A 27,402-nucleotide genomic window follows, 5' to 3' on the forward strand; every position below is an offset into this window, starting at 1 on the left:
AATTAAACACAAATTCACTATAGGTAAGAGGAGACTTGCATGAGCAATTGAGTTACTGCAAGGTGACACTGTGCAGGCCCACAAACTTATTCACAGTCTCCAATTCATTACTGAACAGCACCCAGCTGCTGGTAGGTCAATATGAGTTTGGCAAATCAATTTATTAATAAAAGAATAAATGAGGCCTCTGTCTCTGATGGAGCAGTTTGAAGGTAGACCCAGGTTTAAACCCATTTTGTCCTTATTGAAAGGGCCTCCACTACTCTTTGGTAATTATGTTCAGACAAGTAAAGTCACCTATGATGCTATTGAGATGTTGGTCCTCCTGGATCGTCTAATTTTGTGCAAGCTTAAATTATCTACCGTATCTGTACTGAGAACACAAACAAAATATGTATGTGGGAGGGGCTAGAGAGATGGCTCAGTGGTTAAGAGTACATACAGTTCCCATAGAGGACTCCATTTGGAATCCCAGGACCACCAGGGCTCACAACCTCCTATGAACTCCAACTTCAGAGAATTCCATGCCCTTTTCTGGCCCCTAAAGACAGCGCACTCAACGTGTACCTACCCACCGAGAAACACGCATATAGGCGTAATTACAAATAAAAAGCTTTAAAAAATATGTATATAATGAAAATTTAAAACCTCAGCAATCAAATAATCTTTTGTTTTGTGTTTTTTTGTTGTTTTTTGTTTGTTTGTTTGTTTTTGAGACAGGGTTTCTCTGTGTAGCCCTGGCTGTCCTGGAACTCACTTTGTAGACCAAGCTGGCCTCGAACTCAGAAATCCACCTGCCTCTGCCTCCCAAGTGCTGGGATTAAAGGCGTGCGCCACCACTGCCTGGCTCAAATAATCTTTTAATGCAGTCATATAAAAATCAAAATGAATACTAAGAGATCCATGATACCAAACTAAATAAAAACAGGATCACAAACAGTGTTCTCCATGGAGCCGTTTACAACCTGACCAAAATGGAAGAGAGGAGAAAAAAAAAAAAGGATACTGGTTTGGATAATTTTCTCATTTTGAGTCTTTTTCTGTTACTTTTTTGTTTTTAATGATTGTACTGAAACAATCTCTTGCTTTCTGAATTTTGTTGTACGCCCATACATTTTGTCCCAGAGGCAAATAAGTGCCCCACTCTAGACCCCCTCACCCCGCAAAGAGGATGCAGGATGCAGCAAAGCGCAAGCCACGGGGTTCCATGTCTAGGGCACACACAGCTCTACAAACCACAGGCACTCACCCGCTTAGCGCCTTTTAAGTCTCGCGAGAAGATACTCCCAGCGAGTCCAATCCAAGCCCCGTGCAGCTCCTTCCCGCGCATTTAAGCCCCACCAGGCCAATCATGGAGCCACCCTGTTACACAGCCAATAGGAGCTCTCCTCGAGCGGTGGGTGGGCCTCCGGCAGCCGTTACCCGCTAAACCCTGGGACACTACTCCTTGGAAAGTAGAGGAGGAGAGAGCAACCTGGAGGAGAGGTTGACAGCAGGGACACAGACGACACTTACGGTGAGCCCGGAATGGAGGCGAGACACCCTAGCCTCACCCACACCCTGGGCAACAGGGGCCGGTAGGAGCCTGTTCGGACCTATGCTGCCCTGCAGCAAAGTGCCCGCTCAGTTGCATTTTTTTGATCCCACCACCACGGTAGTAATTTGCTCTTGCAGGCTGGCCTGGAAGTCACCCTATGCATCGACACACCTATTGGTTAGGTGCTGGGCATGGAACCCAGGGGGCTCCTTCATGCTAGGCAAGGGTTCTGCCACTGAGCCAGGTCCCCAGGCTCGCCACAAGCACTGTGAGAGTGACTAAAGAGACAAGTGGGCACTCAGTGACAGTGTTGTCACTGAGGTCAAAGGTTGTTCTCTGGCGTCTGCACACACATGGTGCACATACAGACACGCAGGCACACATCAGTACACGTATCTGATTAAAAAAGAAAAAAAATGACTATGCTAGTTCTGGTAAAAGAAAAAAAAAACATGCTGGTAAGTCTTGCCTTTTTCCTCACATCATAAGATAAAATCCTGGGTTTATCTCTTGATTATAAGGATTCATCAGCAATCCACACCTGTCATTTTCTTTGAGGAGAAGTTTGTAAATAGAGATTTAATTTCCTTAGGTGCTAAGAGACCATTGAAGAGTTGTCAGATTTGTTAGAGAAAGTGTTTTAATCCTCTATTATCGCTTTAATATTGCCAATAGGTTAGTGGTTTATGTTTTCTCAGACCAAGTCTTATAAAGAGTATCAATTCCATTTGTTTTTAAGAAACAACTTTTGTCTTGTTTGCATGCACGATTGCCCGCAGAGAACAGAAGAGGCCATCAGTCCTGAGCTGGACTTTGGTTCTGAGTCACCCACTGTGGGTGCTGGGAATCCCACTTGCACCGTCATAGAGCAATAAGTGCGCCTAACCACTGGGCCGTCTCTCCAGCACATGCCTGGTTTCTTGTTTCTTCAGAACCTTCAGGCATTTCTGGTAAATCTTTTGTAGTGAAAGGATTCAATACTATTTTCTATTGATGGTGTGTGCTGGTTCTTGAACCCAGGTTTGCTGCATGAGATGTGTTAGGCAAGTGGTCAGTCTACCACTGACTTAGAGTGCCCAACCCCTAAAGCTGTAAATGAGTGCTATTTTAGCTGCATACTACATACTAAATTTCAAAATGTTTTATGATTTCCATTGTGATTTATTTCACCCAGAGACTTTTATGAATGTGATGCTTCATTTCCAAATCTTAAGGAAGTAACATCTTTTATTGTTTTGGTTTTGTTGTTTATTTTGGGTAGACAGGGTCTTAGGATGTTGCTCTGACTGACCTGGAATTCATTCTGAGATTCAGGCTGGCCTCAGATTCATCGAGTTCTGCCTCCTGAGTGTAGATAGATACTAACGCATTCACTACACATCCAAGAACATAAACATATTTAGGCTTATTGCCTTGCCATAAAAAAATCTAGGTAAATTGTGTGAAAATAATGCTTTATAATATAATGCAGTGGACAGTTTGGGGCTGTGGTTTCTGAGGAAAGGAAAGGTCTGAACCCCTGTGATAGCCAGACTTCCTTCTTAGAAGCGTGCTGCAGACCATGAATCAAGACAGAGATTTTAAATAGGAAGATCTTTGAGTTGAGATGGAGCTTAGACTTTAGAAAGACTGGTTAGCTAGACATTTCAGGGCTGTAGGCATGTATTTTTGCCAAACTGGGGATTGACCCTAGGGCCTAATACAGTCGAGGCAAGTGCTATAATATTGAACTCCTTTTTTTATATTTATATTGAAACAGAGTCTCACTGAATTGTCTGTCTCCTCCCAAGTAGTTGCAGAAACACATTCAGATGCACATGGTTTGCTAGATTCCTAACACTACTGCTGGAGGATTCCTGTGACTTTTATGAATTCCAAGTCCATTGTAGTCAGTGAAAATGGCAGTGCGGGTACCATCTGTTCTATCTACAGTGTATCTGCTGACAGCATCAGCACAGATAAATAAAGTCAGCTCCCAGGACACCTGCACAGTGGCCACTTGAAGATCTGCACACCGCTTCCCAGCATCTACCTGATGTCACCCACATAGGTTCACTGCAGTGTCTTTCCTAGATGCTCTCCCCTCCCTCTTTGGATCAGTAGTGGCCACACAGTCAAAAAGACAACTTGGTAGGAAGCAGCAGATTGCTCAGCTGTTTGTCCTCCCTCATGAGCAACCAGGAGTTATCAGAACCAAACTCTAGATTCCATGGAAACCATATCTTTCCAAGAAAGTATTTCTAGCTAATAGCCAGTAGAGAGTACCAAGTCCAGGGCTCTGCTGTATTCAATCCACTCCGGTGCTTGGTGTCTCTGCCTTCTTAAGCCACCACCATCCCATAAAACGGTCATGGATCAGGTAGTACAGTTCGTTCAGCCAGGTTGACAGTTTGTAAAAGACTCCATTTGACTTGTTAAAAGATGCACCAGCCCTGATAGAGCAGAACCCTAGAAGATAGCCATGGCCACAGCAATAGGATTTGCTCTAATGGGATTCATTGGCTTCCTTGTGACTGATCCATATTCCTATAAATACCATTATTGTGGGTGGCTGAGTACTTTCTCCTCATGAAGAAAAAAAAAAAAAAAACAATATCCTTAGTGGTTTTTTAAGATGTTTTCTATTTCTCAATTAAAATGATTTTTAAAAAGTATCAAGTTCAAGTCTCAGGTTGGGAGCAAGACTGAGTATTGCAAGAGCAACCACACTGGGACAGAAGTTGTACTGGACTCCCATTTATCTAAGCACAGCTCATCTTTGTCAAAATTGAAGTACCATTTGTCAGCCCCTCAGCCATTGTTCTGGCTGGTTTTATGTCCACTTGGCATAAGCTAGAGTCACTGGAGAGGAGGGAACCTTTTTTTTTTTCAAGACAGGGTTTCTCTGCATAGCCCTGACTGTCCTGGAACTCACTCTGTAGACCAGGCTGGCCTCGAACCCAGAAATCTGCCTGCCTCTGCCTCCCAGTGCTGGGATTAAAGGTGTGCGCCATCACTGCCCAGCTAGAGAGGAGTGAACCTTAATCAAGAAAATGCCTCCAGAAGATCGGGCTTATAGGCAGGTGATTTTCTTAGTATTGATGTGGGAGGACCGAGCCCATGGTGGTGCTATCCCTGGGCAGGTGGTCCTGGGTTCCTTGAGAAAGCAGGCTGAGCAAGCCAGTAAGCAGCATCCCTCCTTGGCATCTACACAAGCTCTGCCTCCAGATTCCTGCCTTATTTGAGTTCCTGTCCTGACTTCCTTTCATGATGAGCACCGATATGGAAATATAAGCCACATAAACTCTTTCTTCTCTGAGTTGCTTTGGTTATGGTGTTTCATTACAGCTATAGGAACCCTAAGACAACCATGCCCCCAGGCTCGATATCATTGTCAGCAGCCCAGCCACACCACAGGCTAAGTAACATTGCTATACACAGTGTGGGAAGAACTTGTCCTCCAGTGCCCTTCTAAATCACAAGCAGACATATACTAAAGAGAAACTTTGTTTTGTAGTAAACGGGTGAGCTTTTAGTCTATAGAAAACACAGGGCCACCAGTATCTTTCTTCCCATGAGAGAAAATTAGCCATAGAGAATTCAGTGGCTCTGTTGGGTACTGATGAAAGGAGTCTCTGAGGTGTTCCTCAAGGAAATCCTGCTGGTTTCAGTGAGCATAGACCCTGCAGACACCAAAATGCTACAGCAGCATGACCACGAAGACCATGAAATCTCAGTGATCCAGAGCTACAGCATTTCCCAGCCTCCTGTGTCACTCAGGCCCCTCCATGGTGGACCATACCTCTCTCTCCAAAGTGGACAGCTCATAGTCAGGAGCAATGGCAACTTGGACTGACATTTTTTACCAGTTCCTGTATTCTCTGAAAGAAAGGATTGTGGAAGGAGAGATACAATTAGTGTGAGATCTCTAGAATCAATTTTGCTTGTGTGTGTGTGTGTGTGTGTGTGTGTGTGTGTGTGTGTGTAAGAGATAAACTGACAAAGAAGGACAATAGATGTGCATACATACTACAGCACGGGTGAGGGTCAGAGGACAACCTGATGGAGTTGATTCTCTCGCCTTTATGTTAGTGGTATAATACTCTGTGGCTCTAACTCAGACTGTCAGGTTTGCATGGCTGGTACCTTAGTAGCTGAGCCATTCTACTTGCCCTTTTGGGGATGGGGGTAGGATTACCAGATGTGTGGCCTCCCAGATGTAATCACTCAGGGTAGGCTTTGAAGTTTCAAATGCCCATGCCAGACCCAGACTTTTTCTCTTCCTGCTTCCTGTGAACTCTCAGCTGCTTACCCAGTACCATGTCTGCCTGCATGCTGCCATGCTTCCTTCCATGATAATGGACTGAGCCTCTGAAACTGTAAGCCAGCCTCAATTACATGTTTTCTTTTATAAGGGTCACCTTGGTCATGGTGTCTCTTCACAGCAATAGAATGGTGACTAAGATAATGGACCTTATATTACATGTACTGTAGAAATTTGAAAGAATGTCTTATGTCTTACTTACATTTTTATATAGCTATAAATTCATACTTTTTAATCAGTTATTCAAAATGGATAGAGATGTAGCTTAGTTAATAGTGTTTATACAAAGCCCTGGATTTAATCCACAGTACCCTATAAGTCAAATAGACCTCTTGTTTCAGTTCTTGACAGTTAGGAGACAGTGGGTCAAAGAGTCAGGGTCATCCTTAGCTACATCGTGAACTTGAGGCCAGTTTGGGATATATTAGACTCTGTTAAAAAAAATTAAAAATAAATAAAGGTTACTCAATGTTTTAATGTTTAATTCTCTAATACTAGAACCTTTGGTTGTAACTGCTGCTTTGCTTATTTCTAAGTTTTATAACTCCATGCCAAATATACTAATAGCTCAATGTTATACCTTTCATAGAGCATACATCTTTGAACTATGCAAGCCACTGCAGCGTTAGAAACAGATTCTGATAAAAATTACCCCAAAAATGGAGGACACTTCCAAAATGGTAAGGATGCACACCTGTTGATGGAGGGTGCATTTTGTAAACAAAGGTTTCCTTCAGGGTGGCTGTTTTAAAGCCTGGAGCAGCAAGCTGGGACAACTCAGCAACAGTTTTAACTTTGCTAATTCCCTCATGAGTGTTTGGTAGCTGTGGGCAAATTGCTTTTAGTATGTAGTAGGAAGAGCAAAAGACACAAACGTTGTAAGTCTGTGGAAGACAATTTGTTTAATCTTAAAATTGTAATATGATATGATAGTATAAAAAATTTAAAATGGCCAGGCGTTGTTGGTGCATGCCTTTAATACCAGCAGTTGAGAGACAGAGGCAGAGGCAGGCAGATTTCTGAGTTCCGGGCCAGCCTAGTCTACAGAGTGAGTTCCAGGACAGCCAGGGCTACCCAGAGAAACCCTGTCTCAACCCCCCCACCCCAAGAAAAACCAAAAAGTTTAAAATGAGGAATACATTAACTCATTTATATCATAAGCAAAACAAATCCTGTGTCCCCGATGTACCGTGTGACAGCGACTCCTGTGTAACCTGTATTGGTTGCAGCTTGCTGGGCATGTACATATGTACGTGTAGATTTTCCTTATCATAACTTCAGATTCCCTTTGCCTGCTCTGAACTCTCGCTTCCCCCTCCCCTGTCTTACTTTCCACTTCCTCCTTTGTACCTGTTCTTCATGGCACGCCCTCTCTTTAGTGATAAATATTCCACTTCAGATGCAGTGCCCAGTGAATCGTACTTAAGCAGGTAGTGGCCAATCAGTGGCTCATGAAATAAAGTGAGCTAAGTATGCTTTTTGGGAAAATGAAATAAAAAATTCCAGAATTTATTGGAACAAGAGTAATTACTATCCTCTAAGAGTTTTGTGTCACGTGTGCACACAAAGTGTCTGTTATTCAGTGCCCTCTCTACCCTTTGTGCTCTTGGTCTACCTGCCATCACTTCCCATGCATCTTGCTCACAAGAAGTTTCTTCAACTCACTCTCAGGCACAACCCTTTGAAGGGGTTTGCCCTGGTTTCCCCTTCCTTTAGGATAAGGGCCAGGTGTCTTAGCACCTTATAAAAGGCCTGGCCAGCTCCATGTACTCCACTCAGACAGCTCTTCTACTCCTGCAGGCTGGATTATAAGTTCCTGCAAGGGCTGATGCACTCACACAGCCAGCTGCACTAGCTGAAGTTTTCCCCAAACTCTGCCCCTCCTTTCTCCTCAGACTCACCTGTCCCATTAGCACAATGCTCAGCACTTCTCTCTTAACTGTGGTTAGTTTTTGTGTGCTTAAGGCCCCAGGAACGCCATAAGTTGCAAGTATAGCCGAGAATCCTCTTGCCTTCATTTACACACTGCATACAACTGACACCAGTAGATAGTCCATAATTTATTAAATGATTCTTTACTTTAAAGTTTATTAGGCAAAGCCACAAGCAAAGTGGCTGCCCTATAAAGAAAAGATCTGTCACCACTGAAAAGAGTTCAGGGAGAAGCTTCCTGCTGTGTCATCCTGGACAGCTATAACAAAACACCATCAGTTAGAGGCTTAAGCAGCGGCAGATTATTTTCTCATAGTTCTGGGGCCGGAAGTGTGAGGTTCAGATACCAGGATGGTCAGAGCCTCCTGAGGAATCACTTTCTAACTGGTAAATAATGTGTCTTAATATGGTATGGGACTTAACAGCAAAAGAGAAGCACTCTGTGGCCTTTTGAGGATTAATCCAATCCTGAGGGCCTGCCCTCATGGTCTCATCTAATCCTAAGTATCTCTAATGGCCAACCTTTAATAATCATCACAGTGGGCCTAGGGCTGTAGTGTGCTTGCTTGGAATGGGTTTTAGTTTGTTTAGTTGCTACAAGCCATGTTTGTGTTTGTCGTTGAGGATGTAGAAGTAGTCCAGGACTTGGAGAAGCTAGGACCAGACTCTGTCTAGTTTTTCCCAGTGTTCAGTGTCAACAGTATTGTTAACATACTCTCTGGTTTACTGTTTTGAACAGATAAACTTTATAATCCTAAGAAAGAAAATATGTTCTTTTCCAATGGTTGCAACGGAGTTATTTTGGCCTTCCCTGATGGTAAAGAGGACTCCTTGGCAACAGAAGAGCGAGCTAGTGACAAAGAGAACAGCATTGTTGACCAGAGAGACTTATCAGAACTATCTTTTTCAGAAAATCAAGATTCTAACAGAGGGAATATTTTCTCCCAGTCAAGTGAGTTTGAAGACAGTAATGACTATGCTTTTTTGAATGAGACCTATTCTATCCATTATTCAGAATCAAAACTCAAGGATGAAAATCTTTTGCATTTATATTCAGGATTACATCCTGAAGTGCACAAAAGAGTAGAGATGATTTTTGACACTTTAGATAATAATAGCATTGGATTGGGAAGGAGCGCCGAGGCTTCAGGTGCTGACTGTGGAGACGTGCAGAAGAGTGACGTGGACGAAGACTCGCAGCAGGAGTACCACAGCGCAGAGCTGGAGTGCATAAGTGCACACTTAGCGAAGACAGTAAGCAGGTCCAGTCTAGATGTTAGTGAGTTGAAAACATCAAGCTATGACTTTAAATGTGGTGGCAATTTCGAAGATAATCATGGTAAATTAGAGAGTGGTCCTAGCCCCTCTTTGGAGTCCCTTAATGGTTTTGCACAAGAATGTTCACTCCAAGTCTCTACATCTCAAAGTTCTGATATGTTACAAGAATATCATGAGCCAAAATATGAAAAATGTAAGGAACAAGAGGTTGATTTAACATATCATAAAGCATTTGATGGCATTTTACAGAGAAGCAGCTCTCCCTTAAACCATCAGAAAGTACCTGAAACTCAAGTGTATACTAAAGAAGTGAAATCTCAAACAACTGAAAGTAAAGACTTTTATGGAAATAGAATTTTCCAGAACAAAGCATTACAGCGCCCTGAGAATGCTACCATGTTTCCCCAAGACCGAGCCCTTGAGACACACCTGAAGGCTAATGATGCTCACCAGCCGTCTGGGCCTTGTGCTCTGGATGACTCGGTCATTTCTCTCTGTGGCTCTTCACAATACAAAAGCCTCCCTGAGCCGGGCTTTTTCTCTCCTGTGATACCAAGGGTGGCAGTCACAGATTACCAGGCAGAAGTAGAGGGAAGCTGCCTACACCACGTACAAGGCAGTGCCACAAATAAGGCATGCTCGCTGATGAAAGAAGTGTGTCTTACGTCAGTGCCAGATGCAGCAGCATGTATAGCTGCAGTTCAGCAGACACTGCATGTGAGCAGCAGAGTGAATGCAAGCTCTTCCATAGTGTCTGCATCAAGCATCACAGAGACAAAGATGGTGAGGCAGAGCCAAGCTGAGGAGTGGCAAAGTGACAAACGAAGCGTGGCCTGTAACACCGCCTGGTCGTGTGGGCAGCAGTGCAGAGACGCACAGAGAGCTGCCCCAGGAAGTGACTCAGGAAGGCCTCTCTCAACTGGCTGCTTAAAGCCTAGTGGGAACTCCCTGAATGAGGTAAAATCCATAGTATCAAACTTTTCATCTACTCTACAGATTTTAAGTTGTGCAAATATGTATTGGGGTCTCAGGGAGAGATGCTAACTCAAGGGGGTGGATGATAGATGCTACAGCTCTATCTTCTGGTGGCAGACATTGCCACAAAATTGTTTTGAAGATTTCATATCTTGGAACTCCGTGTATAGTGTTCATGTTTTTGTTATATATTTGTAATTTTATATTGTTTTCAGAATTCTTTGGAGTTAAGAAAAGTATTTGATACCACAGACAGACAGAAACACTGTAACAGGTAGGTCAGTTGGGTAAATTCACGCATGTATATGGGAAAGAAAAGCTCAAGATTGCTTTATTTTCTGTGTGGCATATTTAAACATTTAGAATTAAAGGGGCTTTAAGAACGTTTACATTTTGGCCGCTCTTTCTAGCATATAGATACAAGCAACACAGATGTCAGCGCTCACCAGGAAGAGCTGCAGTTCCTCTCTTCCACCCCCCCTCATGCCTCACCTGCATGCACTACCCTTCTTTCTTTTGAATAAATTAAACATGGATTATATAAGCTAGCACCTTCAGGAAAATGCCATACATTTGAAGAGATAAATAGCTACACAGTGAAGTATTTTTAAACCATCATCATTGGTTTTATTTTGCATTTATTAGTAATCCAAAAGACAATTGGAGCAGTCAAGTGAGAGTGGAAGGAAAGAAAGCCACACTGCCATGCTCTGAAACCATGGGCCTGTTTTTCTCTTTCTATTTCTAATGACTAGTCTGGTATCTCAAAACTGTAAAATTAAATTTAAATTTATTCTTATTAAATTATTAAATTCTTATTAAATTTATTCTTCCAAAACAGCGGGATATAGGAACTGGTAGTTGAGGGAAATTCCAAAAACTCTTAATAACTCAAAAACTCTAGTGACTTGAACTTTAAAAAGAAAGGAAAGAAAAGTTGAAATTTCATTTCTTTATGTGGAAATGCAGCTGTCTGTGGAGGTTTGGAGGTCAACTGGGAAGAGTTGATTCTCTCTCCATGGTGTGGGCCTCGGGGACTGAGCTCAGGTTGGCAAGCATCTTCACCCACGGAGCCTTCTCACTGGGCTGCCGCAGGCTTCTTGTAATAGAGCAAAGTACTTGCTTACATGAATGACTTTCAATAGCTAAGAAAAATGTAGGTCCTGTCCATTTTCTATTAAATAACACATTTAACAATGGTTTGGACCTTAAATGCCTATGGCTATAAAAAGTTGGCCAGACCTGGACTGATACTGAAAACAGATCCATCACCTTGGGATGAGCTAGGTCCCCACTGGGGATGGACCCTGCTTATGAGAGAAGTAACAGTGCAGAGGTGGGTTCCAGCTCTGAGAATATAAGGAGTTGTTAGGCTTTGATCCTGATAACATGTTCCTATCATGTCCCCTTTTTAACAGGAAGTGAATTAAACTTGACAAGGAAATGTAAGACATTTAAAATGTAGCTGACTGGTGGTGATGCATGCCTTTGATCCTGGTGCTGAGGAGGTAGAGGCAGGCAGATCTCTGAGTTTAAGACCAGCCTGGACTACAGACCAAGTTCCAGGACAGTCAAGGCTACACAGAGAAGCTCTGTCTTGAAAAACTAAGAGAAAAAAAAAAAAGAAATTTAAATTCTGTTTCTAGAAAGAAGGTTGTCACTACTGTAAAAATGTTGACTCTAACATACTGTCTTTTACTTTAAAGGGCATTTCAGCTCTGTGAAGAGAAGGCTGTGCCATCCAGGTGCTGTCAGAAGACCACTGAGAGGGCTATAAAGGCAGAGATGCACCTTCTGGATGTTTGCTACCAGATGTGCCATCGACACTGTCACCACATTTACAAACTTGTAATGGAAAGTAGAGCGGGACTCAATAGGTGTTCATCAATTTTAAATCTAGATTTTCTTAAAATTTATCACTGACTTTTTTCTAGAAATTTTAACTTTTGAAAGACAAAACCTAGGCTATTTCTGGATTTATCAGCTTCCTTAAAAGTAATGTTTCAAAAGACCTATTTTGCTGGGTGGGGTTATAATTCTAGCACGTGAGAAGCAGAGGCAGGAGTATGACTAAGTTGGGGGCCAGCCTAGCCTAACCTAGTGAGTAACAGGCCAGCCAGAGCTACATTTTAAGATCTGTTTCAAAAATCAAAAATAAAATACTATCTTAGTTAGGGTTATACTGCTGTGAACAGACACCATGACCAAGGCAACTCTTTTTTTTTTTTTTTTTTTTTTTGCATTTTTTTGCATTTTTCGAGACAGGGTTTCTCTGTATAGCCCTGGCTGTCCTGGAACTCACTTTGTAGACAAGGCTGGCCTCGAACTCAGAAATCCGCCTGCCTCTGCCTCCCGAGTGCTGGGAGTAAAGGCGTGCGCCACCACGCCCGGCCCGAGGCAACTCTTAAAAGAACATTTTAATTGGGACTGGTTTACAGGTTCAAAGGTTCAAGTTTAGTCCATTATCATCAAGGTGGGAACATGGCAGCATCCAGGCAGGCATGGTGCAGGAGGAACAGAGAGTTCTACATCTTCATCTGTAGGCTGCTAGCAGAATACTGGCTTCTAGGAAGTTAGGATAAGGGTCTTAAAGCCCACACCCATAGTGACACTCCTCTTCCAACAGGCCACACTTTCTAATTGTGTCACTCCCTGGGTCGAGCATATACAAACCATCACAAATACAAATGTCACAGTGAATTGTGGTTAATGTAATTAATCAAGTAAAATACATGTGCTTACTACCTGAGTAAGGTTAAAGTTAGTTGGGGTTTCTTCATGGGCTTCTGCCACATTCTTTCTGGCGTACCTGTTGTGGTTGCTGATACTGACCCTAGAAAGTGTATCTACTGTGCTTTGCTTAACAGGTAAAGTCTAGGATCTGGTAGAGCAGAACTGAATGTATGATTCCATGTTAGTGTTAGCGGAGTGACTTGAGCCTGAGTAATGTAGTTCTGTGAACTTAACTTTGCACAGGAATTTACAAACTGATTCTGCTAAGAAGGAGTTAGGCGCAGCACTGCTGTCTGTTTTGGAAGACTTGAAACTTAGATACATGAACTTGAAAGGAAAAGTCCATAAGGGCATACCTCTGGAAGAGCTGCCTCCACTGTCGGTGGAGTCCAAACTCTTATCTGCCTTCTCCGATTTTGTTTCCAGGGTACGTATGTGTTCTAGAATGAAACTGTTACTTCATTCTGACAGAAAATATACTAAATCTGTTTTCCCCTTGTTTTCAGCTAATGAAAGACGAAGCATGCAGGTGATTATAGTTTTAGCTCATGTAGAACTTACCTGCTCTTAAAAACTACTTAAGCCATATATGTAAATTCTCTTTTCTTTTTGAGATCATGGATAAGTTCTTTAAGAATGTTTATTTATTCAGCCTTTCAGGAGCAAATTCTGAGCTGGATAATCAAAGCCTACCTGATGTTGATGTTTCTCCAGGCCTACTAAAAACATTGTCCCAGGTAAGAATTTGGAGAGGGAGACCTGTGTGCTTGTGTGTGCAGGTGTGCGTGCATGTGGAGAACATGCATGTGGAGGGCAGAGCTCAGCCTTGGGTGCTGGTCTTCCGGAGCCACCCACACGTGCCTGTATGGGGCCAGGGTGAGAGGACACTTGTCGAAGCAGACCTGCATTAGGGCTGGTATGTGGATGTCAGAAGACAACCTCTGGTGTCAGTCCTCACCCTCCCTCTTGAGACTGGGTCTCTGGCTCCTATGTGGTGTGTCAGCCTAGTTGACCTGCAGACTTCCAGGCAGCTCTCTGGTCTCCACCTTCTGTTTTGCAGTAGGAGATCTGAGATGACAGACCTACACTATCTTGCCTGGCTTTTATATGGTTTGGGTCATCCGAAGATGATCTCAGTGCTGGGACTACAAATGTGCCACATGCCCAGCTTCTTACATAAGTAAAAGTACAATCAGACTCGGGCCTCATGACTACATAGCAAGCAACCCCTCTAAGCTCTCGTCCATAATCTCATCTCTGAAATCTATTTTGATAGCCTCTGAGTAAGCAAGTAAGTTTGATATCCTCCTTCCAACTCCGCTAGCTCACTCTTTGGACTCCCATTTGAGGAATGAGTCTGAGCAGAAGGAGTGGGTGCTATACTAAGGGCCAGCCTTGGTCAGGCCGTGGTCATCAGTGTGGCGAGGAAGATAATGTGTAATTCATCATAAACTGGGAGACCCAAGGGGAAAGGAATGGAAACTTTTTTTCTTTTTTTTATTAGATATTTTCTTTATTTACATTTCAAATTTTATCCCCTTTCCTCATTTCCCCTCCAAAAATCCCCTATCCCTCCCCTTCCCCCCCTCCCCCCGTTCACTAACCCACCCACTCCTGCTTCCCTGTCCTGGCATTCCCCTACACTGGCACATTGAGCCTTCACAAGGCCAAGGGCCTCTCCTCCCATTGATGTCCCACAAGGCCATCCTCTGCTACATATGCGGCTGAAGGCTTGAGTCCCTCCTTGTGTGTTCTTTGATTGGTGATTTAGTCTCTGTGGGTGCTGGTTGGTTCATATCTTTGTTCCTTCTATAGGCCTGCAAACCCCTTCAGTTCCTTGAGTCCTTTCTCTAGCTCTTCTATTGGGGACCCTGTGCTCAGTCCAATGGATGGCTGTGAGCCTCCATTTCTGTATTTGTCAGGCACTGGCAGAGCCTCTCAGGAGACAGCTATATCAGGCTCCTGTCAGCAAGCACTTGTTGGCTTCCACAATAGAATCTGGGTTTGGTGACTGTATATGGGATGGATCTCCAGGTGGGACAGTCACTGAATGGCCTTTCCTTCAGTTTCTGCTCCAAATTTCGTCTCTGTATCTCCTCCCATGGGTATTTTGATCCCCCTTCTAAGAAGGACTGAAGTATCCACACTGTGGTATACCTTCTTCTTGAGCTTCATGTGGTCTGTGAATTATATCTTGGGTATTCCAAACTTCTGGGCTAATATCCACTTATCAGTGAGTGTATACCATGTGTGTTCTTTTGTGATTGGGTTACCTCACTCAGGATGATATTTTCTAGGTCCACCCGTTTGCCTAAGAACTTAATGAGTTCATCATTTTAATAGCTAAGTAGTACTCCATTGTGTAAATGTACCACATTTTCTATATCCATTCCTCTGTTGAGGGGCATCTGGGTTCTTTCCAGCTTCTGGCTATTATAAATATGGCTGCTATGAACATTGTGAAGCATGTATCCTTATTACATGTTGGAGCACCTTCTGGGTATATGTCCAGGAGTGGTATAGCTGGATCCTCAGATAGTACTATGTCCAGTTTTCTGAGGAACCACCAAACTGATTTCCAGAGTGGTTGTACAAGCTTACAATCCCACCAGCAATGGAGGAGTGTCCCTCTTTCTCCACATCCTCACCAGCATCTGCTGTCACCTGAGTTTTTGATCTTAGCCCTTCTGACTAGTGTGAGGTGAAATCTCAGGGTTGTTTTGATTTGCATTTCCCTGATGACTAAGGATGTTGAACATTTCTTTAGGTGCTTCTCAGCCATTCAGTATTCCTCAGTTGAGAATTCTTTGTTTAGCTCTGTACTCCATTTAATTTTTATTTGGTTCTCTGGAGTCTACCTTCTTGAGTTCTTCATATATATTGGGTATTAGCCCTCTATCAGATGCAGGGTTGCTAAAGATCCTCTCCTAATCTGTTGGTTGTCGTTTTGTCCTATTGACAGTGTCCTTTGCCTTACAGAAGATTTGCAATTTTATGAGGTCCCATTTGTCAATTCTTGATCTTAGAGCATAATCTGTTCAGGAAATTTCCCCCTGTGCCCATGTGCTTGAGGCTTTTCTCCACTTTCTTTTCTATTAGTTTCAGTGTATCTGGTTTTATGTGGAGGTCCTTGATCCATTTGGACTTGAGCTTTGTACAAGGAGATAACAATGGGTTGATTTGCATTCTTCTACCTGCAAACCAGTTGAGCCAGCACTATTTGTTGAAAATGCTGTCTTATTTCCACTGGATGGTTTTAGTTCCTTTGTCGAAGATCAAGTGACATAGGTGTGTGGGTTCAGTTCTGGGTCTTCAATTCTATTCCATTGCTCTACCTGCCTGTCACTGTACCAGTACCACGCAGTTTTTATCACTGTTGCTCTGTAGTACAGCTTGAGGTCAGGGATGCTGATTCCCCCAGTTCTTTTATTGTTGAGAATAGTTTTCCCTATCCTGGGTTTTTTGTTATTCCAAATTAATTTGCAAATTGCTCTTTCTAACTCTATAAAGAATTGATTTGGAATTTTGATGGGGATTGCATTGAATCAGTAGATTGCTTTTGACAAGATGGCCATTTTTACTATATTAATCCTGCCAATCCATGAGCATGGGAGATCTTCTGAGATCTTCTTTGATTTCTTGAAGTTCTTGTCATACAGATCTTTCACTTCCTTAGTTAGAGTCACACCAAGATATTTTACATTATTTGTGACAATTGTGAAAGGTGTTGTTTCCCTAATTTCTTTCTCAGCCTGTTTATCCTTTGAGTAAAGGAAGGCCACTGATTTGTTTGAGTTAATTTTATATCCAACAACTTTGCTGAAGTTGTTTATCAGGTTTAAGAGTTCTCTGGTGGAATTTTTTGAGTCACTTATATATACTATCATATCATCTGCAAATAGTGATATTTTGACCTCTTCCTTTTCAATTTCTATCCCTTTGACCTCCTTTTGTTGTCTAATTGCTCTGGCTAGGACTTCGAGTACTATATTAAACAGGTAGGGAGAGAGTGGACAGCTTCTGTGGCCTGTGCGCTCCTGGCTGGTCCCGTCTTAGACAGTCACTGGAGAGAAAAATCAGGAATGGTAACTTACAGCTCACTAGTACATACACCCAGGCTGTCCAGGCAAGCCATGATGTAGTGCTAATATCATCGTGAACCAGAGGGTCACGCTGCTGGGTTTTTGTGAGGTAAAGTAGTATTTCTTTTATTTTGGGCAAAGAAAATGTTCATTCTTCCCTTAGGAAATATGTCTTGGGCTATTTTAGTCTGTCCCATACCCCAGGGAAATATTTGTCATTTGACAAACAAGAAAGTAGTTAATTATTATGAACACATTTCAGGCCAGGCATGCCCATAGTCTCAGCACTCAGGAGCAGGTGGCAGTAGGATTGCAAATTTAAGGCCAGTGTAGTCATGTTCTATGATGAGACACTGACTGAATCATCAGAAATGAGTAGCAGAGAACATACTGAAAGCTGTGGAGGTCCACAGAAACCAAAGTTTCTCTTACCCAGTAAGATGGCAGCCAGTCCCACTTCTCTGACTGAAGTTTGGAATGAAAGTAAAATACTTCAAATAGTTGCTTTCTACCAAGAGAATATACAAACAGATGATGCTGAGAGAGCATCCCACTGAAAACTCTTTTTTAAGAAGAAATAATAGAGCTGGGCAGTGGTGGCGCACACCTTTAATCCCTGCACTTGGGAGGCAGAGGCAGGCAGATTTCTGAGATCGAGGCCAGCCTGGTCTACAAAGTGAGTTCCAGGACAGCTAGGACTACACAGAGAAACCCTGTCTCAAAAAACCAAAAAAAGAAATAATAGATTCAAAGCTAAATTTTATATGCTTAGATTTGTTGTGTATTTTAAAAATAATTTAGCCATCTAGCAGTCTGTGCTGTTATCCTGATGACCATGTAGCTGTAGAACAGCCTGCTGATTCAGGGGGAAAAGCCTAAACTACAAGGAGAGTTGCTGGGACAACAACAACAGTTCTTGAGAGCTCTTGTCTAGCATGCATAAGGCTCCATCCCTAGTACTTAGAAAAAAAAAATCTTTTAAGCAATAAGTTTAAAATGCAATATAATCCAGTTTTATAGTCTTTAGTTTTGAATATAAAGCAATATAGTTCCTTTTCCATTTTGTACTTATTGTGTGTAGGTGTGTATGTATGTCACAGGGCACATATGTAGGTCAGGAGACACTTCTAGGAGTCAGTCATTTCCTCCTCCCACCCTGTGGGTCCTAAAGATCAAACTCAGGTTGTCACCCTTAGTGGCCAGCACCCTTACCCCATGAGCCAGCTCGCCAGCCCTGAAGTTCTATGATGCCTGTAAGATTAAATTAATTGCTTGTTTTTAAAGATGGTATGCTAGTCGGGTACTGTCTTAATAGTTTAGCATAGTTACATGTCACCTTCAATGTTATGTTGTGATTTTTGTTTGTGTGTGGTGGGAGTTGGGATTTGAATTGGGTTTTTGGTTTTAGGGCTTTTTGTTTTGTCTTGTTTTGTGGTATTAGAATCAAATATAATCCCTCACATATTCTAAGTACATACTACCCTTGAAGTACACCCTAGCTCATAAGTGTTCTCCTTTTCAGTAAATTTAAATGTAGAGAACAACTCAGGTCTACATATAGGGTTTTTATTTCCAATAGAGAAAAACATATACTCTGAAATGTTTAAAAGTTCCTATCCAAAAATCATGAATAACAGTTGTACTCATACCATCACAATAAACAGAATTAAAACCCAAATTCATCCTGATGTAAACCAACAAGCTATTCTGAGTATTTTTACTACAAGTCATAGGATAATGATTTTTTTTGTCGTAGCCCTCATTATTCGGAGGGCAGAATAATACATGTGAAAAATGCCTGCCTCAAGTAGAATGCAGTGATGGTTAGTCCTTATCTTTGTTTCTGTTTCTATTTAATCTTCAGATGTCTTTTATACCTGACAGTAGTCAGCCTGAACAAGGTAAATCACCCATGAGCGATGTTTGTAAAAATGGTGATACAGACATAGGCTTTAATTGCCTGAAGCTCAATGACAAAGGTAAGGATGCACATGTATTTTCATATATTATTGTTTGTTAGTATGTCTATATCCATATGTTTACATGTGCATCTAGATATTGTTTGTGTGACTTCCAGAAAGAATGTTTTGAGCATGTTGATGCACACCTTTAATCCCTGCACTCAGGATGCAGAGGCAGGCGCTCTGAGTTCAAGGCCGGCCTGATCCATATAGTGAGTTCCAGGACGACAAGAGCTACATATGACAAAAAATAAAAATAAAATAAAAACAGAAAACAAGTAATGCAGTGTGTTTACTGGGTTTGTCATGTCCAAATATTTCTTCCATAAAGAGTAACTTCCAAAAGTCAGAGAGGGACGCTTTTGATACACTGGGCATCAGTGTTCAGTTAAGGAAATTGGGGACTGGAAGCCTTAGACTGAAAGAGCTTTGTGCTCAGTGCCTTCGACAAGACCAGGTCAGAGACCTGGCTTGCTGTTCCACGGGCCCATCTCTAGGTCACACATAAAGGTTACCCTTGTCTTGGCAGAGGTGTTTATAAATGTGTTCTGAGAGGTAGACACGCACAGTTTATGGTTCCTCGTGCTTGTGCCTTAGAGTGTAAAACCGTCCAGGAAGCAAGTGAAGACTGGTTTGATGCCACAGAGAGGCTGATTGGAGCTGACTTCTCAGAAACTCAGGACAGCACAGCGGAATGTGAGGAATGGCAGCCAAGGAATCCATTAGGTTTGTAAGGATGTACAGAAAAAATTATAACCTAGCTTACCTGAAAATGATGCTTACTTTGTCTATGTTCTTTTGGGAGATAGATGGGCTATAAAAGTATTTTGTTCCTCTTTGTACTTTTATTCCTTTTGTATTCCTTATTCTTAAAAAGTCAGAAAATTGGCCAGTTGGAGGTGAAAGTTTTAAAGAACAAGTAGTTATTAAGTCTTCCTTTCTTCAGACACAGTGCTCAGCCCACAGGATTGAGCAGTTTTACTGGACTGGTGAAAGGAGAAGAGATGGTGGGAGATGCTTCTGTGAGCGACGCAGTCACTGCTCTTTTCTACTGCAGCACTTGACTGCAGTGTCGGCATCTCAACTGTGAAGAGAGAGCTTCACTGTCCTCTCTCCAGGACACACACATTACTATCCAGATAGATAACAGATTAGTAAATGAAAGAGAAAGGCAAGGTATGAATAGTGATGAGGGACTGTGCCTGGATCCAACACTACCTCTTAATAGATGAGTGACTGGAACTGCCCAGGCCTTTGTACACGTCCTCCTCTGTAAGACAGAAATAACAGTCAGAGCCCCCTTTAATTTTCATAGCCATTTCAAGAGACTAAGCTACTTTTACAACTGAGAAAAACTGGAATTCATAGGTCTTCCAATATTACATAAGAATTATAAAAGGTAGAAACTAAGAAGTCTTTAGACAAGTATGTGTACACTGTCTGTGTCCTGGGTGAGGGCTTTTAGGGTGGGAACTTACTTCACATCCAGTCTCCTCACAGTGGAAACCGGGAAAATAGAGCATATAAATTTTGCATAATTTTGTCAAATAGGAAGAAACTAAGTCCTAGCTTAATGCTACCTAAAATCAAGTTATTTATTTCCCATTTTCTTGTTATATATCCTCCCATAGTAACAAGGTCTACACCTGCCATTGCTCATGTCTAATACAAAAGTTTCCTTGGTGTGCTTAGTTTATAGACCATACTCTGGTCAGTATGCCACTGGGCACTAAAAACTTGTGTGTACCCCTGTTCTAAGCTCTTCTTTGAAGCAGAGAGAAATGCTTTGGGTTTCATTGCATTTGGTAAACTTTCAAGCTCCAAGGGACTGGATACTGAGTAACTCAACCTCTTTACTTTAGGGTGACATGCATAAGGTGCAGAAATCGTAAGCCTCTTGACTTCAATCTCTGGTGCTTGGTTTTTCTATTTGGGATTTTGTTTTCATTTTAAAAGGAAAAGGTTACATTATGTAGTCCAGGCTAGCCTTGAACTTATGATCCTCATGCCAGTTTCTCAATGCTGGGATTACAGATGTGTACCAACAGGATTAGTGTGATGCTGATATCTTCTAACTTCATTATTTTTAATGTATTTATTTTGTGGGCATGTGTGTGATGTGTCCGTGTGCCATGGCATGCTTATGGAGGTCAGAGGACAGCTTGACAGTCCATTTTCTCCTTCCACTATTCAAGTCCTAAAGATTGGACTCAAGTTGGCAGCAAGTGCATCTACCCACCATGAAGACTAATAATGACTTGAGTTTAATTCCCATAATCTGTCTGGTAGATGGAGAGGACTGGCTCCTATGAGTTGTCCATTGACTTTTGCACCTATGGCCCATGCACACTCAGCACACACACACAAATCAATAAGCTTTGTAATTGGAAACAAAATGAAATATGTAACATTGTTGCCATCACTGTGGGCATTTCTGTGATTTTTTTTTCTGTAATCAGAATTGAAGAATAGTGAACTGCATGGAAAAGGTCAGGGCTTTTTGATACACGTCGGTGGTCTTTGCCCTTCTGTGTCTGAGGTATGCCCAGAAGTTCTGTGGGAGGCTTCGCTTTCAAATTTGTAAATTATTGTGATTTTTTCCAACCTTTTACAAATTTTATTTTATTTTTCTTCTCTTAGGCTGATTTAAGGTCTCATTTCCAGAAATATCAAGTTTCTGAAATTTCAATTTATGATTCTACTAATTACAGGTATGTTACCCAAATTCAGTAGGTGTGCATTTCTGTATATCTGCTGTGCAACAGATACAGTAAGCAGGAGCCACTCCACTGGGGAGGGGTGTACCCAGACTAACAGATAGTGGCGGGACCTCAGAGAATTGGTTATGTCACTGCTATCCTGTTTTCAGAATCCTGGGTCCTGAGATTACAGCATGCAATGTCACACATAGCCTCCATGGTGATTAGTAGACTTAACTGATCTTTGTATATTTATCTGACTATACAGAATTCCATAGCAGAAGCAGAGTACATTAAGTAGGAGATGTACTCTAGAAATGGGACTGGCTCAACCCCAGCTCCTTCAGTAATTAGAATTAATCTGAATGCGTTCCTTGACCTCTTAGTCTTTGCTTCTCTGTAAAATGAGGGTAAGGATAATAACCATTGCTGTCACACCAACAGTAAAGACAGAGGTGGCTCGAAAAGTACCACTAATTAGTGCTGACCTTAGTTACTTTTGCACTTTCTACTTCTGTTTTATAGTTTGGGGTAGGTGGCTGCATTGCCTGTCTATGGTGTCATAGAGACAGACAGACAGACAGACAGACAGACAGACAGACAGACACACACACACACACACACACAGAGAGAGAGAGAGAGAGAGAGAGAGAGAGAGAGAGAGAGAGAGAGAGAGAGAGAGAGAGTTGCTACTTTGACATTTATAGACTGTGCAGAATCCAGTTAACAATGATAATTACTTCATGGATATACTATGCTATTCTGTCATAAAAATGATAGCTATTGATTTCAGAGGGCAAGACATTAAGAGGGAATTGCTTGTAGTTTGGGTTTTAAATTTGTAAAAATAGGCACTAATTTTTGAAATTGTAGTCACATAGATTGTATATGGCACATTGATAGGATGTTAATGTATTTTTCTCAGGTTAAACTAGGGTTGAGTCCCTTAGGAGTATAATCCTTCATGTCTTTCTTTTTTTTTTAATATCTTACCTGAACCCTGAAAAAATGAGAGCTATTGGCTTAACAGGGATTGTTCTGGCCCAGCTTTTTCAATTACATGATCAAATTCTGATTAGATTATCTTAACTTTTATCTACATATTTTCTCACTACTGACTATAAATGTGTTTTCTTATATTCTGCTAAATATTTTCAAATTTTGTCTTTAACATTGAAGCCTTTGAGCCTCCTAGAATTTATATTTGTGCATAAAAATTGACTTTAAATTTTAGAATGTATAGCCACTTGGCCCTAAGCCTCAAAACTTTGTGTTTGCAATTTAAAACATTAAATTTTAAAGTAATAATGCATAATTATTACAGTTTGTCCTATTTCCCCTTTGATTTGTTCTGTATTCAGTTATCCTGAATAAACACTTAATTGTTGGTGCACACCTTGAGAGGCAGAGGCAGGTGAATCACTGAGTTCAAGGCCAGCCTGGTCTACTTAGCAAGTTCAAAGAACTAAAGAGACCCTGTCTCAAAAAATCAAAAACAACAGCAAACAACACCTACTTATCCCAAGCAAGTTTAAAACCCTTTGAAGAGCATCTAGCTGGTCTTGTGAAAGCTATCTTAGTGTTTAGAAGAGGAGCTGAAGTTGCTCGTTAACAAAGAACCTGCTTCTCTGCCCTCATGCTTTAGATATGCGTCTCTTGCTTTTGCAAAAAACAGTAATGCGAAGATGGCTGTGAAGGAAATGAATGGAGTCAAAATCAATGGAAAATCTGTGACCGTGCGGCTTGTGAAAATCCCTGGAGAGTACACACCACCACCTCTTTCCACAACTGGGAATAGCACTAGTATGAATCATTTGGAGAAAAATACCAACAAAGATGCCACCTCAGCCTCTTCTATTTGTAGACTGCCCAGAGCTAAGTCAAGGCAGCTGGAATCTGAGCAAGACAGTGAGTTTCCTCCCTTGGACCAGGTTAGTGTTCCTCATGGATGAGCAGTGGTCGTGGGTGTGCCACACTGCTGGAATGTCGTGGTAACAAGCAGTCCTTATGCTGGCACAAAGGTCAGGAAGGCTATTCTTGCTGGGTTTCCTGCCATCTCCCACTGTCCTTGCTCTTTACTCTTGAAAAGTACGACTATAGAAGTCATTCATTCATCAGTGTATGTGTGTATATAGACTATGTGTGTGTGTGTATGTATATGTGTATATGTATATTGTGTATGTGTGTATGTATGTATATCACTTTCTTTTGTTGTTTGTTTGAGACATGGTTTTCTTGTGTAACCTTGGCTGCCCAGGAACTCACTCTGTAGACCAGGCTGGCCTCAAATCAGCCTGTCTCTGCCTCCCAAGTGCTGGGAGTAAAGGCATGCACCACCACCACCCTGCTTTATAGATAGATAGATAGATAGATAGATAGATAGATAGATAGATAGATAGATAGATGATAGATAGCCCTCATTGTCACCCCACTGCAGTTCTAAATACTTCCTGATATGTGACAGTTTTACTCAACAAAATGTCTGCTGTCTAGTGGGCAGTCCATTATTTTTTTACATGCAATAAAATTCCCTCTTGGTGTTCATGAGCAGACACAGGCCCTTACGCTAAAGTGAGAGAACAGCACCCACATGTCCAAACCACTCTCTTGTGTGATGCTTGATGTGTGTCCACTGTCCTCCACCCAGCCCTCCTGATCCTGTCATCGGATGCCTGCTAGATGCCATTGCTGACTGAGTTTCCATTTAGACCTTTCTCTGCTAGTAGGCACCCCAGCCCTTCCTAACCCCACAGGAGTTCATTTGCATCCCTTTGAACTTAACCATTACTTGTCCTGTGTTTTCATCATCAAGCTTCACTGTGAAGTGGCTTATATTCATTGTCTTCATTGATCATCCTGTAGTCTGACTTCATTCTCTAAAAGGTCGCTTTAACTGTTGTGTCCATTGTCAACACAGCATCAGCATCATCGCCTGCTGTTGGTCTTTTCTCTTCTGCTGCCCTTGAGCACCTGACAGTCCTTCAGAGCCCTGCCTTCACGTCACTGACACTTCCTATTTAGGGTTGTTTAGGGGCCATGGTAGGAAAGGAGGAAATGAAATATATGGGGATCTGAGCTGGCACTTTGGGAACCACTGTCTTCCCGCTGCACTACACATGGACATTGCTGCTGCGTTTGGCAGCTCCCCCTCTGTCTCTTCACGGAGGTTTTCTGTGCTCATTTTTGCATTTCTGCACTTCACATGACTCTAGCTGTAGCCCTTTCAGTCAGGCTCTGTGGTTGTTTAATGGAACTTGTTTACTCTTATGTTCTAGTTCCATAGGCAGGAAGCTGGCTTGGCCTGACCTGTGAGCCCAGTGCTCCGTAGTCTGAGAGACCCTTCTCTGGTCCTGTCAGCTGTGGGCATTAGGGTTGGTAGAGGACAGTGTAAAGACAGCATACTGCAGGCTCTGGCTGCAAGTGTATAAAGAAGCTCCTGTTACCACCTTCGATACACGCTGTTTAGTTCTCTCACCTCTCGGGAAGTTTCTTATACTCTTCTTTGGCTTATATTTTCAACATTTATCTCATTTGTCTAGGGTGTCAAGAAAAATTGTAACCAGATGAAATCTGGTCAGTTATTACCTGAGACACCTTTTCAGTTCATACCCCCAAATACATTGAACCTTCGTAGTTTCACCAAGATCATGAAGAGACTGGCTGAACTGCACCCAGACATCAGCAGGTACTAACTAAAGCTGGAGTTGGATGATATACTTGTATATAAAATGTAGTGTTCAGAACTTCTGACACACGGTAGTTTTAGAAGCAGAATTGCTTATGTCTGTGTTTCTCTTGGATAGAGATCACATTATAGAGGCTCTTCAGGAAGTGAGGATAAATCATAAAGGTTTTCTGAACGGTTTGTCCATCAATACCATTGTAAAAATGGCTTCATCTTTTCTGAGAAACTCTGCTTTGAAATAAATGAAGCAATACAGAGGTAATGTAATCATATGCTTTTATACTTAAATATTAAAGATTTTTGTTACTTATATAAAATAGTTGATCTTAATTTGAAATGGTAATACAACATACCAGTACAATATTCCATTTTAAAACAAGTATGCCATGATAACTGTTAATTTAAAACCAGTATCTATAAGAGGGAAGGGTTGCTTCGGCTTCTATTTTCTGCGAGTATAGTGCCTCGTGGTGGAGATGACATGGCAGAAAGGCTCCATGGTGACAGGTGTATATAGATAAGTTCCTTATGTGACAGCCAGACCATGAAGCAGAGAAGCAAACACTAAGACCCAGCCTGCATCCTTCAAAGGCCTATCCCCGCCCCCAATTACCCACTTTAGCTAGTCAGCAGCTAGGAATTCAGAGACCCTTCTAGACAGCACTGCTCCTAGGCACTTGGGGTCTTGTGAACTCAACAAGGATATTTTCAAATGAGTGCAAACATACAAAGAGAAACACGGACTAGAAAGTCCCTGGTGGGCTGTGCTCAGACCCATGCTGAGTACCTCAGAGCGATGCAGTCTAGCAGCTGGCTCCCTGGACTCTACTCAGAACTGCAGCAACTTCACTGCTGTGATAGCCATTGGTATGTGACAGCTGCCAGCCTGTTTCTGCTACTGACTTAGTAATGCAGTTAGTGATAGGATTCATCAATGTATAGATTTTAAATGAGTGATATGCTGGGCAGTAGTGGTGTTATGCCTTTCACCCCAGCACTTGGGAGGCAAAGGCAGGCAAATCTCTGTGACTTTGCGGCCAGACTGGTCTACAGAGTGAATTCTAGGATAGCCAGGGCTAAATAACGAGATCTTGTCTTGGGGGAAAAAAAAGGAATACATATATAATATACCGAGTAAGTTATGAAATGATTAGTATAGTAATAAAGAATATTGCTAGCTAAGTTTTTCTGGACTATAATATTTGGCATAATTTTATTGTTGATTTTTCTCCTGTTCTTGATCCTACAGAAAGTCTTTGGAAAGTATGAGGACCCTTCATCAGAGGAAGTTCTACAGCAATTTGGAAAAAGCTGAGGGTAATACAATCAGACAGCTTTGTAATTGGACCTAACCCTTTAAGTATTCTGATAGTCCTTTAAAAGCTGGTGACAACAGATAGATATTAAAATCTGTATGTATGTTTTATGTTTATAAACTTCATTTCAAAATTATTACTCAAGACTCCAAGCTGTATTTTGAATTTAAAAAAATGTGGTCATGTCCATTTATAAATCATCATTAATAAGTCCATTTGAAAAATATTGTCCAGAAAAAGTTTATTGCCACTATTTCAAAGTTCATTACACATGTAAAAAACTATGTGAAATCTTTACACAATTCTTATGTGAAAAATGGGATTTCTATGTAGCTAGTTTCAGCTTTTCAGACATAGATTGGAGTACGGGGTTCAGATAAGCTGAGTGTAGTGAGCAGAGAGGTGCTGCAGTGTGAGAGGTCACCATGTTCCGGCCTGGGGTTTGCTATGTTCTGTTGTACTAGAGTACAAGCTGAATCCCTTTCTAATAGTAACTAACACACCGCTTAAAGCTGCATTTGTACTTTTCAGATGTTTACATTGTTTCTACCCAGTGCTTCATTGTTGTTTCTTGATTAAGATTACCCATTAAGCATTTCTATTTGATGCCTTTGTGTTTAATAAAAGTGGTTAGCTCCTCTCTCACTCCAGTGCTTTCTGTAGTGGGCATTCCCAAATGTAATCCACCTGCCAGTCTTTCTATGAATATATAAAAATGATAACTACTGGCTATCTGCCAAGAGCTAGATTCCCCAGTGTGTGTATACCTAAACTCAAAAGTAATTGTTTTGGTCTACACATCAATTTAGTAAAATTATAAAATCCTGGAGATTTCCCTACAAATAAAATCACTTAACACTTTATTAAAAGGCTACATTGACAATTGACCCAGAATAGCCTT

The 27,402-nt window shown here is 41.7% G+C and overlaps 1 protein-coding gene and 1 pseudogene across 3 annotated transcripts; both read left to right on the forward strand.

Moving 5' to 3' along the window:
- The first annotated feature begins 1,319 nt into the window (after positions 1-1,319).
- Rbm44 (RNA binding motif protein 44) lies at positions 1,320-27,146 on the forward strand. 3 transcript variants are annotated; one of them, NM_001033408.4, is made up of 16 exons: positions 1,450-1,516; positions 6,430-6,520; positions 8,512-10,007; positions 10,241-10,299; positions 11,732-11,902; positions 13,002-13,185; positions 13,265-13,287; positions 13,411-13,495; positions 18,705-18,819; positions 19,399-19,527; positions 21,261-21,340; positions 21,442-21,512; positions 23,146-23,431; positions 25,040-25,185; positions 25,304-25,443; positions 26,435-27,142. In NM_001033408.4, the coding sequence occupies exons 2-15, from the start codon at positions 6,448-6,450 to the stop codon at positions 25,425-25,427; spliced, it is 3,042 nt and encodes a 1,013-aa protein (NP_001028580.1). In that variant the 5' UTR covers positions 1,450-1,516; positions 6,430-6,447; the 3' UTR covers positions 25,428-25,443; positions 26,435-27,142. The 3 variants fall into 3 exon arrangements, with proteins under 3 accessions (XP_006529767.1, NP_001028580.1, XP_006529765.1); XM_006529702.1 differs by lacking the exon at positions 1,450-1,516 and adding an exon at positions 5,859-5,895 and having other exon boundaries at positions 26,435-27,146; XM_006529704.1 differs by lacking the exons at positions 21,261-21,340; positions 23,146-23,431; positions 25,040-25,185; positions 25,304-25,443; positions 26,435-27,142 and having other exon boundaries at positions 1,320-1,516; positions 21,442-21,515.
- Gm35443 lies at positions 3,798-4,092 on the forward strand (annotated as a pseudogene).
- Positions 27,147-27,402: the final 256 nt, after the last annotated feature.

The sequence above is a fragment of the Mus musculus genome, chromosome 1 (genome assembly GCF_000001635.26).
Source record: "Mus musculus strain C57BL/6J chromosome 1, GRCm38.p6 C57BL/6J".
In the NCBI taxonomy this organism is placed as follows: Eukaryota; Metazoa; Chordata; class Mammalia; order Rodentia; family Muridae; genus Mus; species Mus musculus.

What these genes read in the sequence shown, in the direction of transcription:
- Rbm44 (NM_001033408.4), top strand. Translation starts at nt 6,448, where the DNA reads ATGCAAGCCACTGCAGCGTTAGAAACAGATTCTGATAAAAATTACCCC. An exon ending in ATGAAAGACGAAGCATGCAG is followed by an intron (nt 13,288 to 13,410) that starts GTGATTATAGTT and finishes TTATTTATTCAG; the next exon opens with CCTTTCAGGAGCAAATTCTG. An exon ending in TATGATTCTACTAATTACAG is followed by an intron (nt 21,513 to 23,145) that starts GTATGTTACCCA and finishes CTCATGCTTTAG; the next exon opens with ATATGCGTCTCTTGCTTTTG.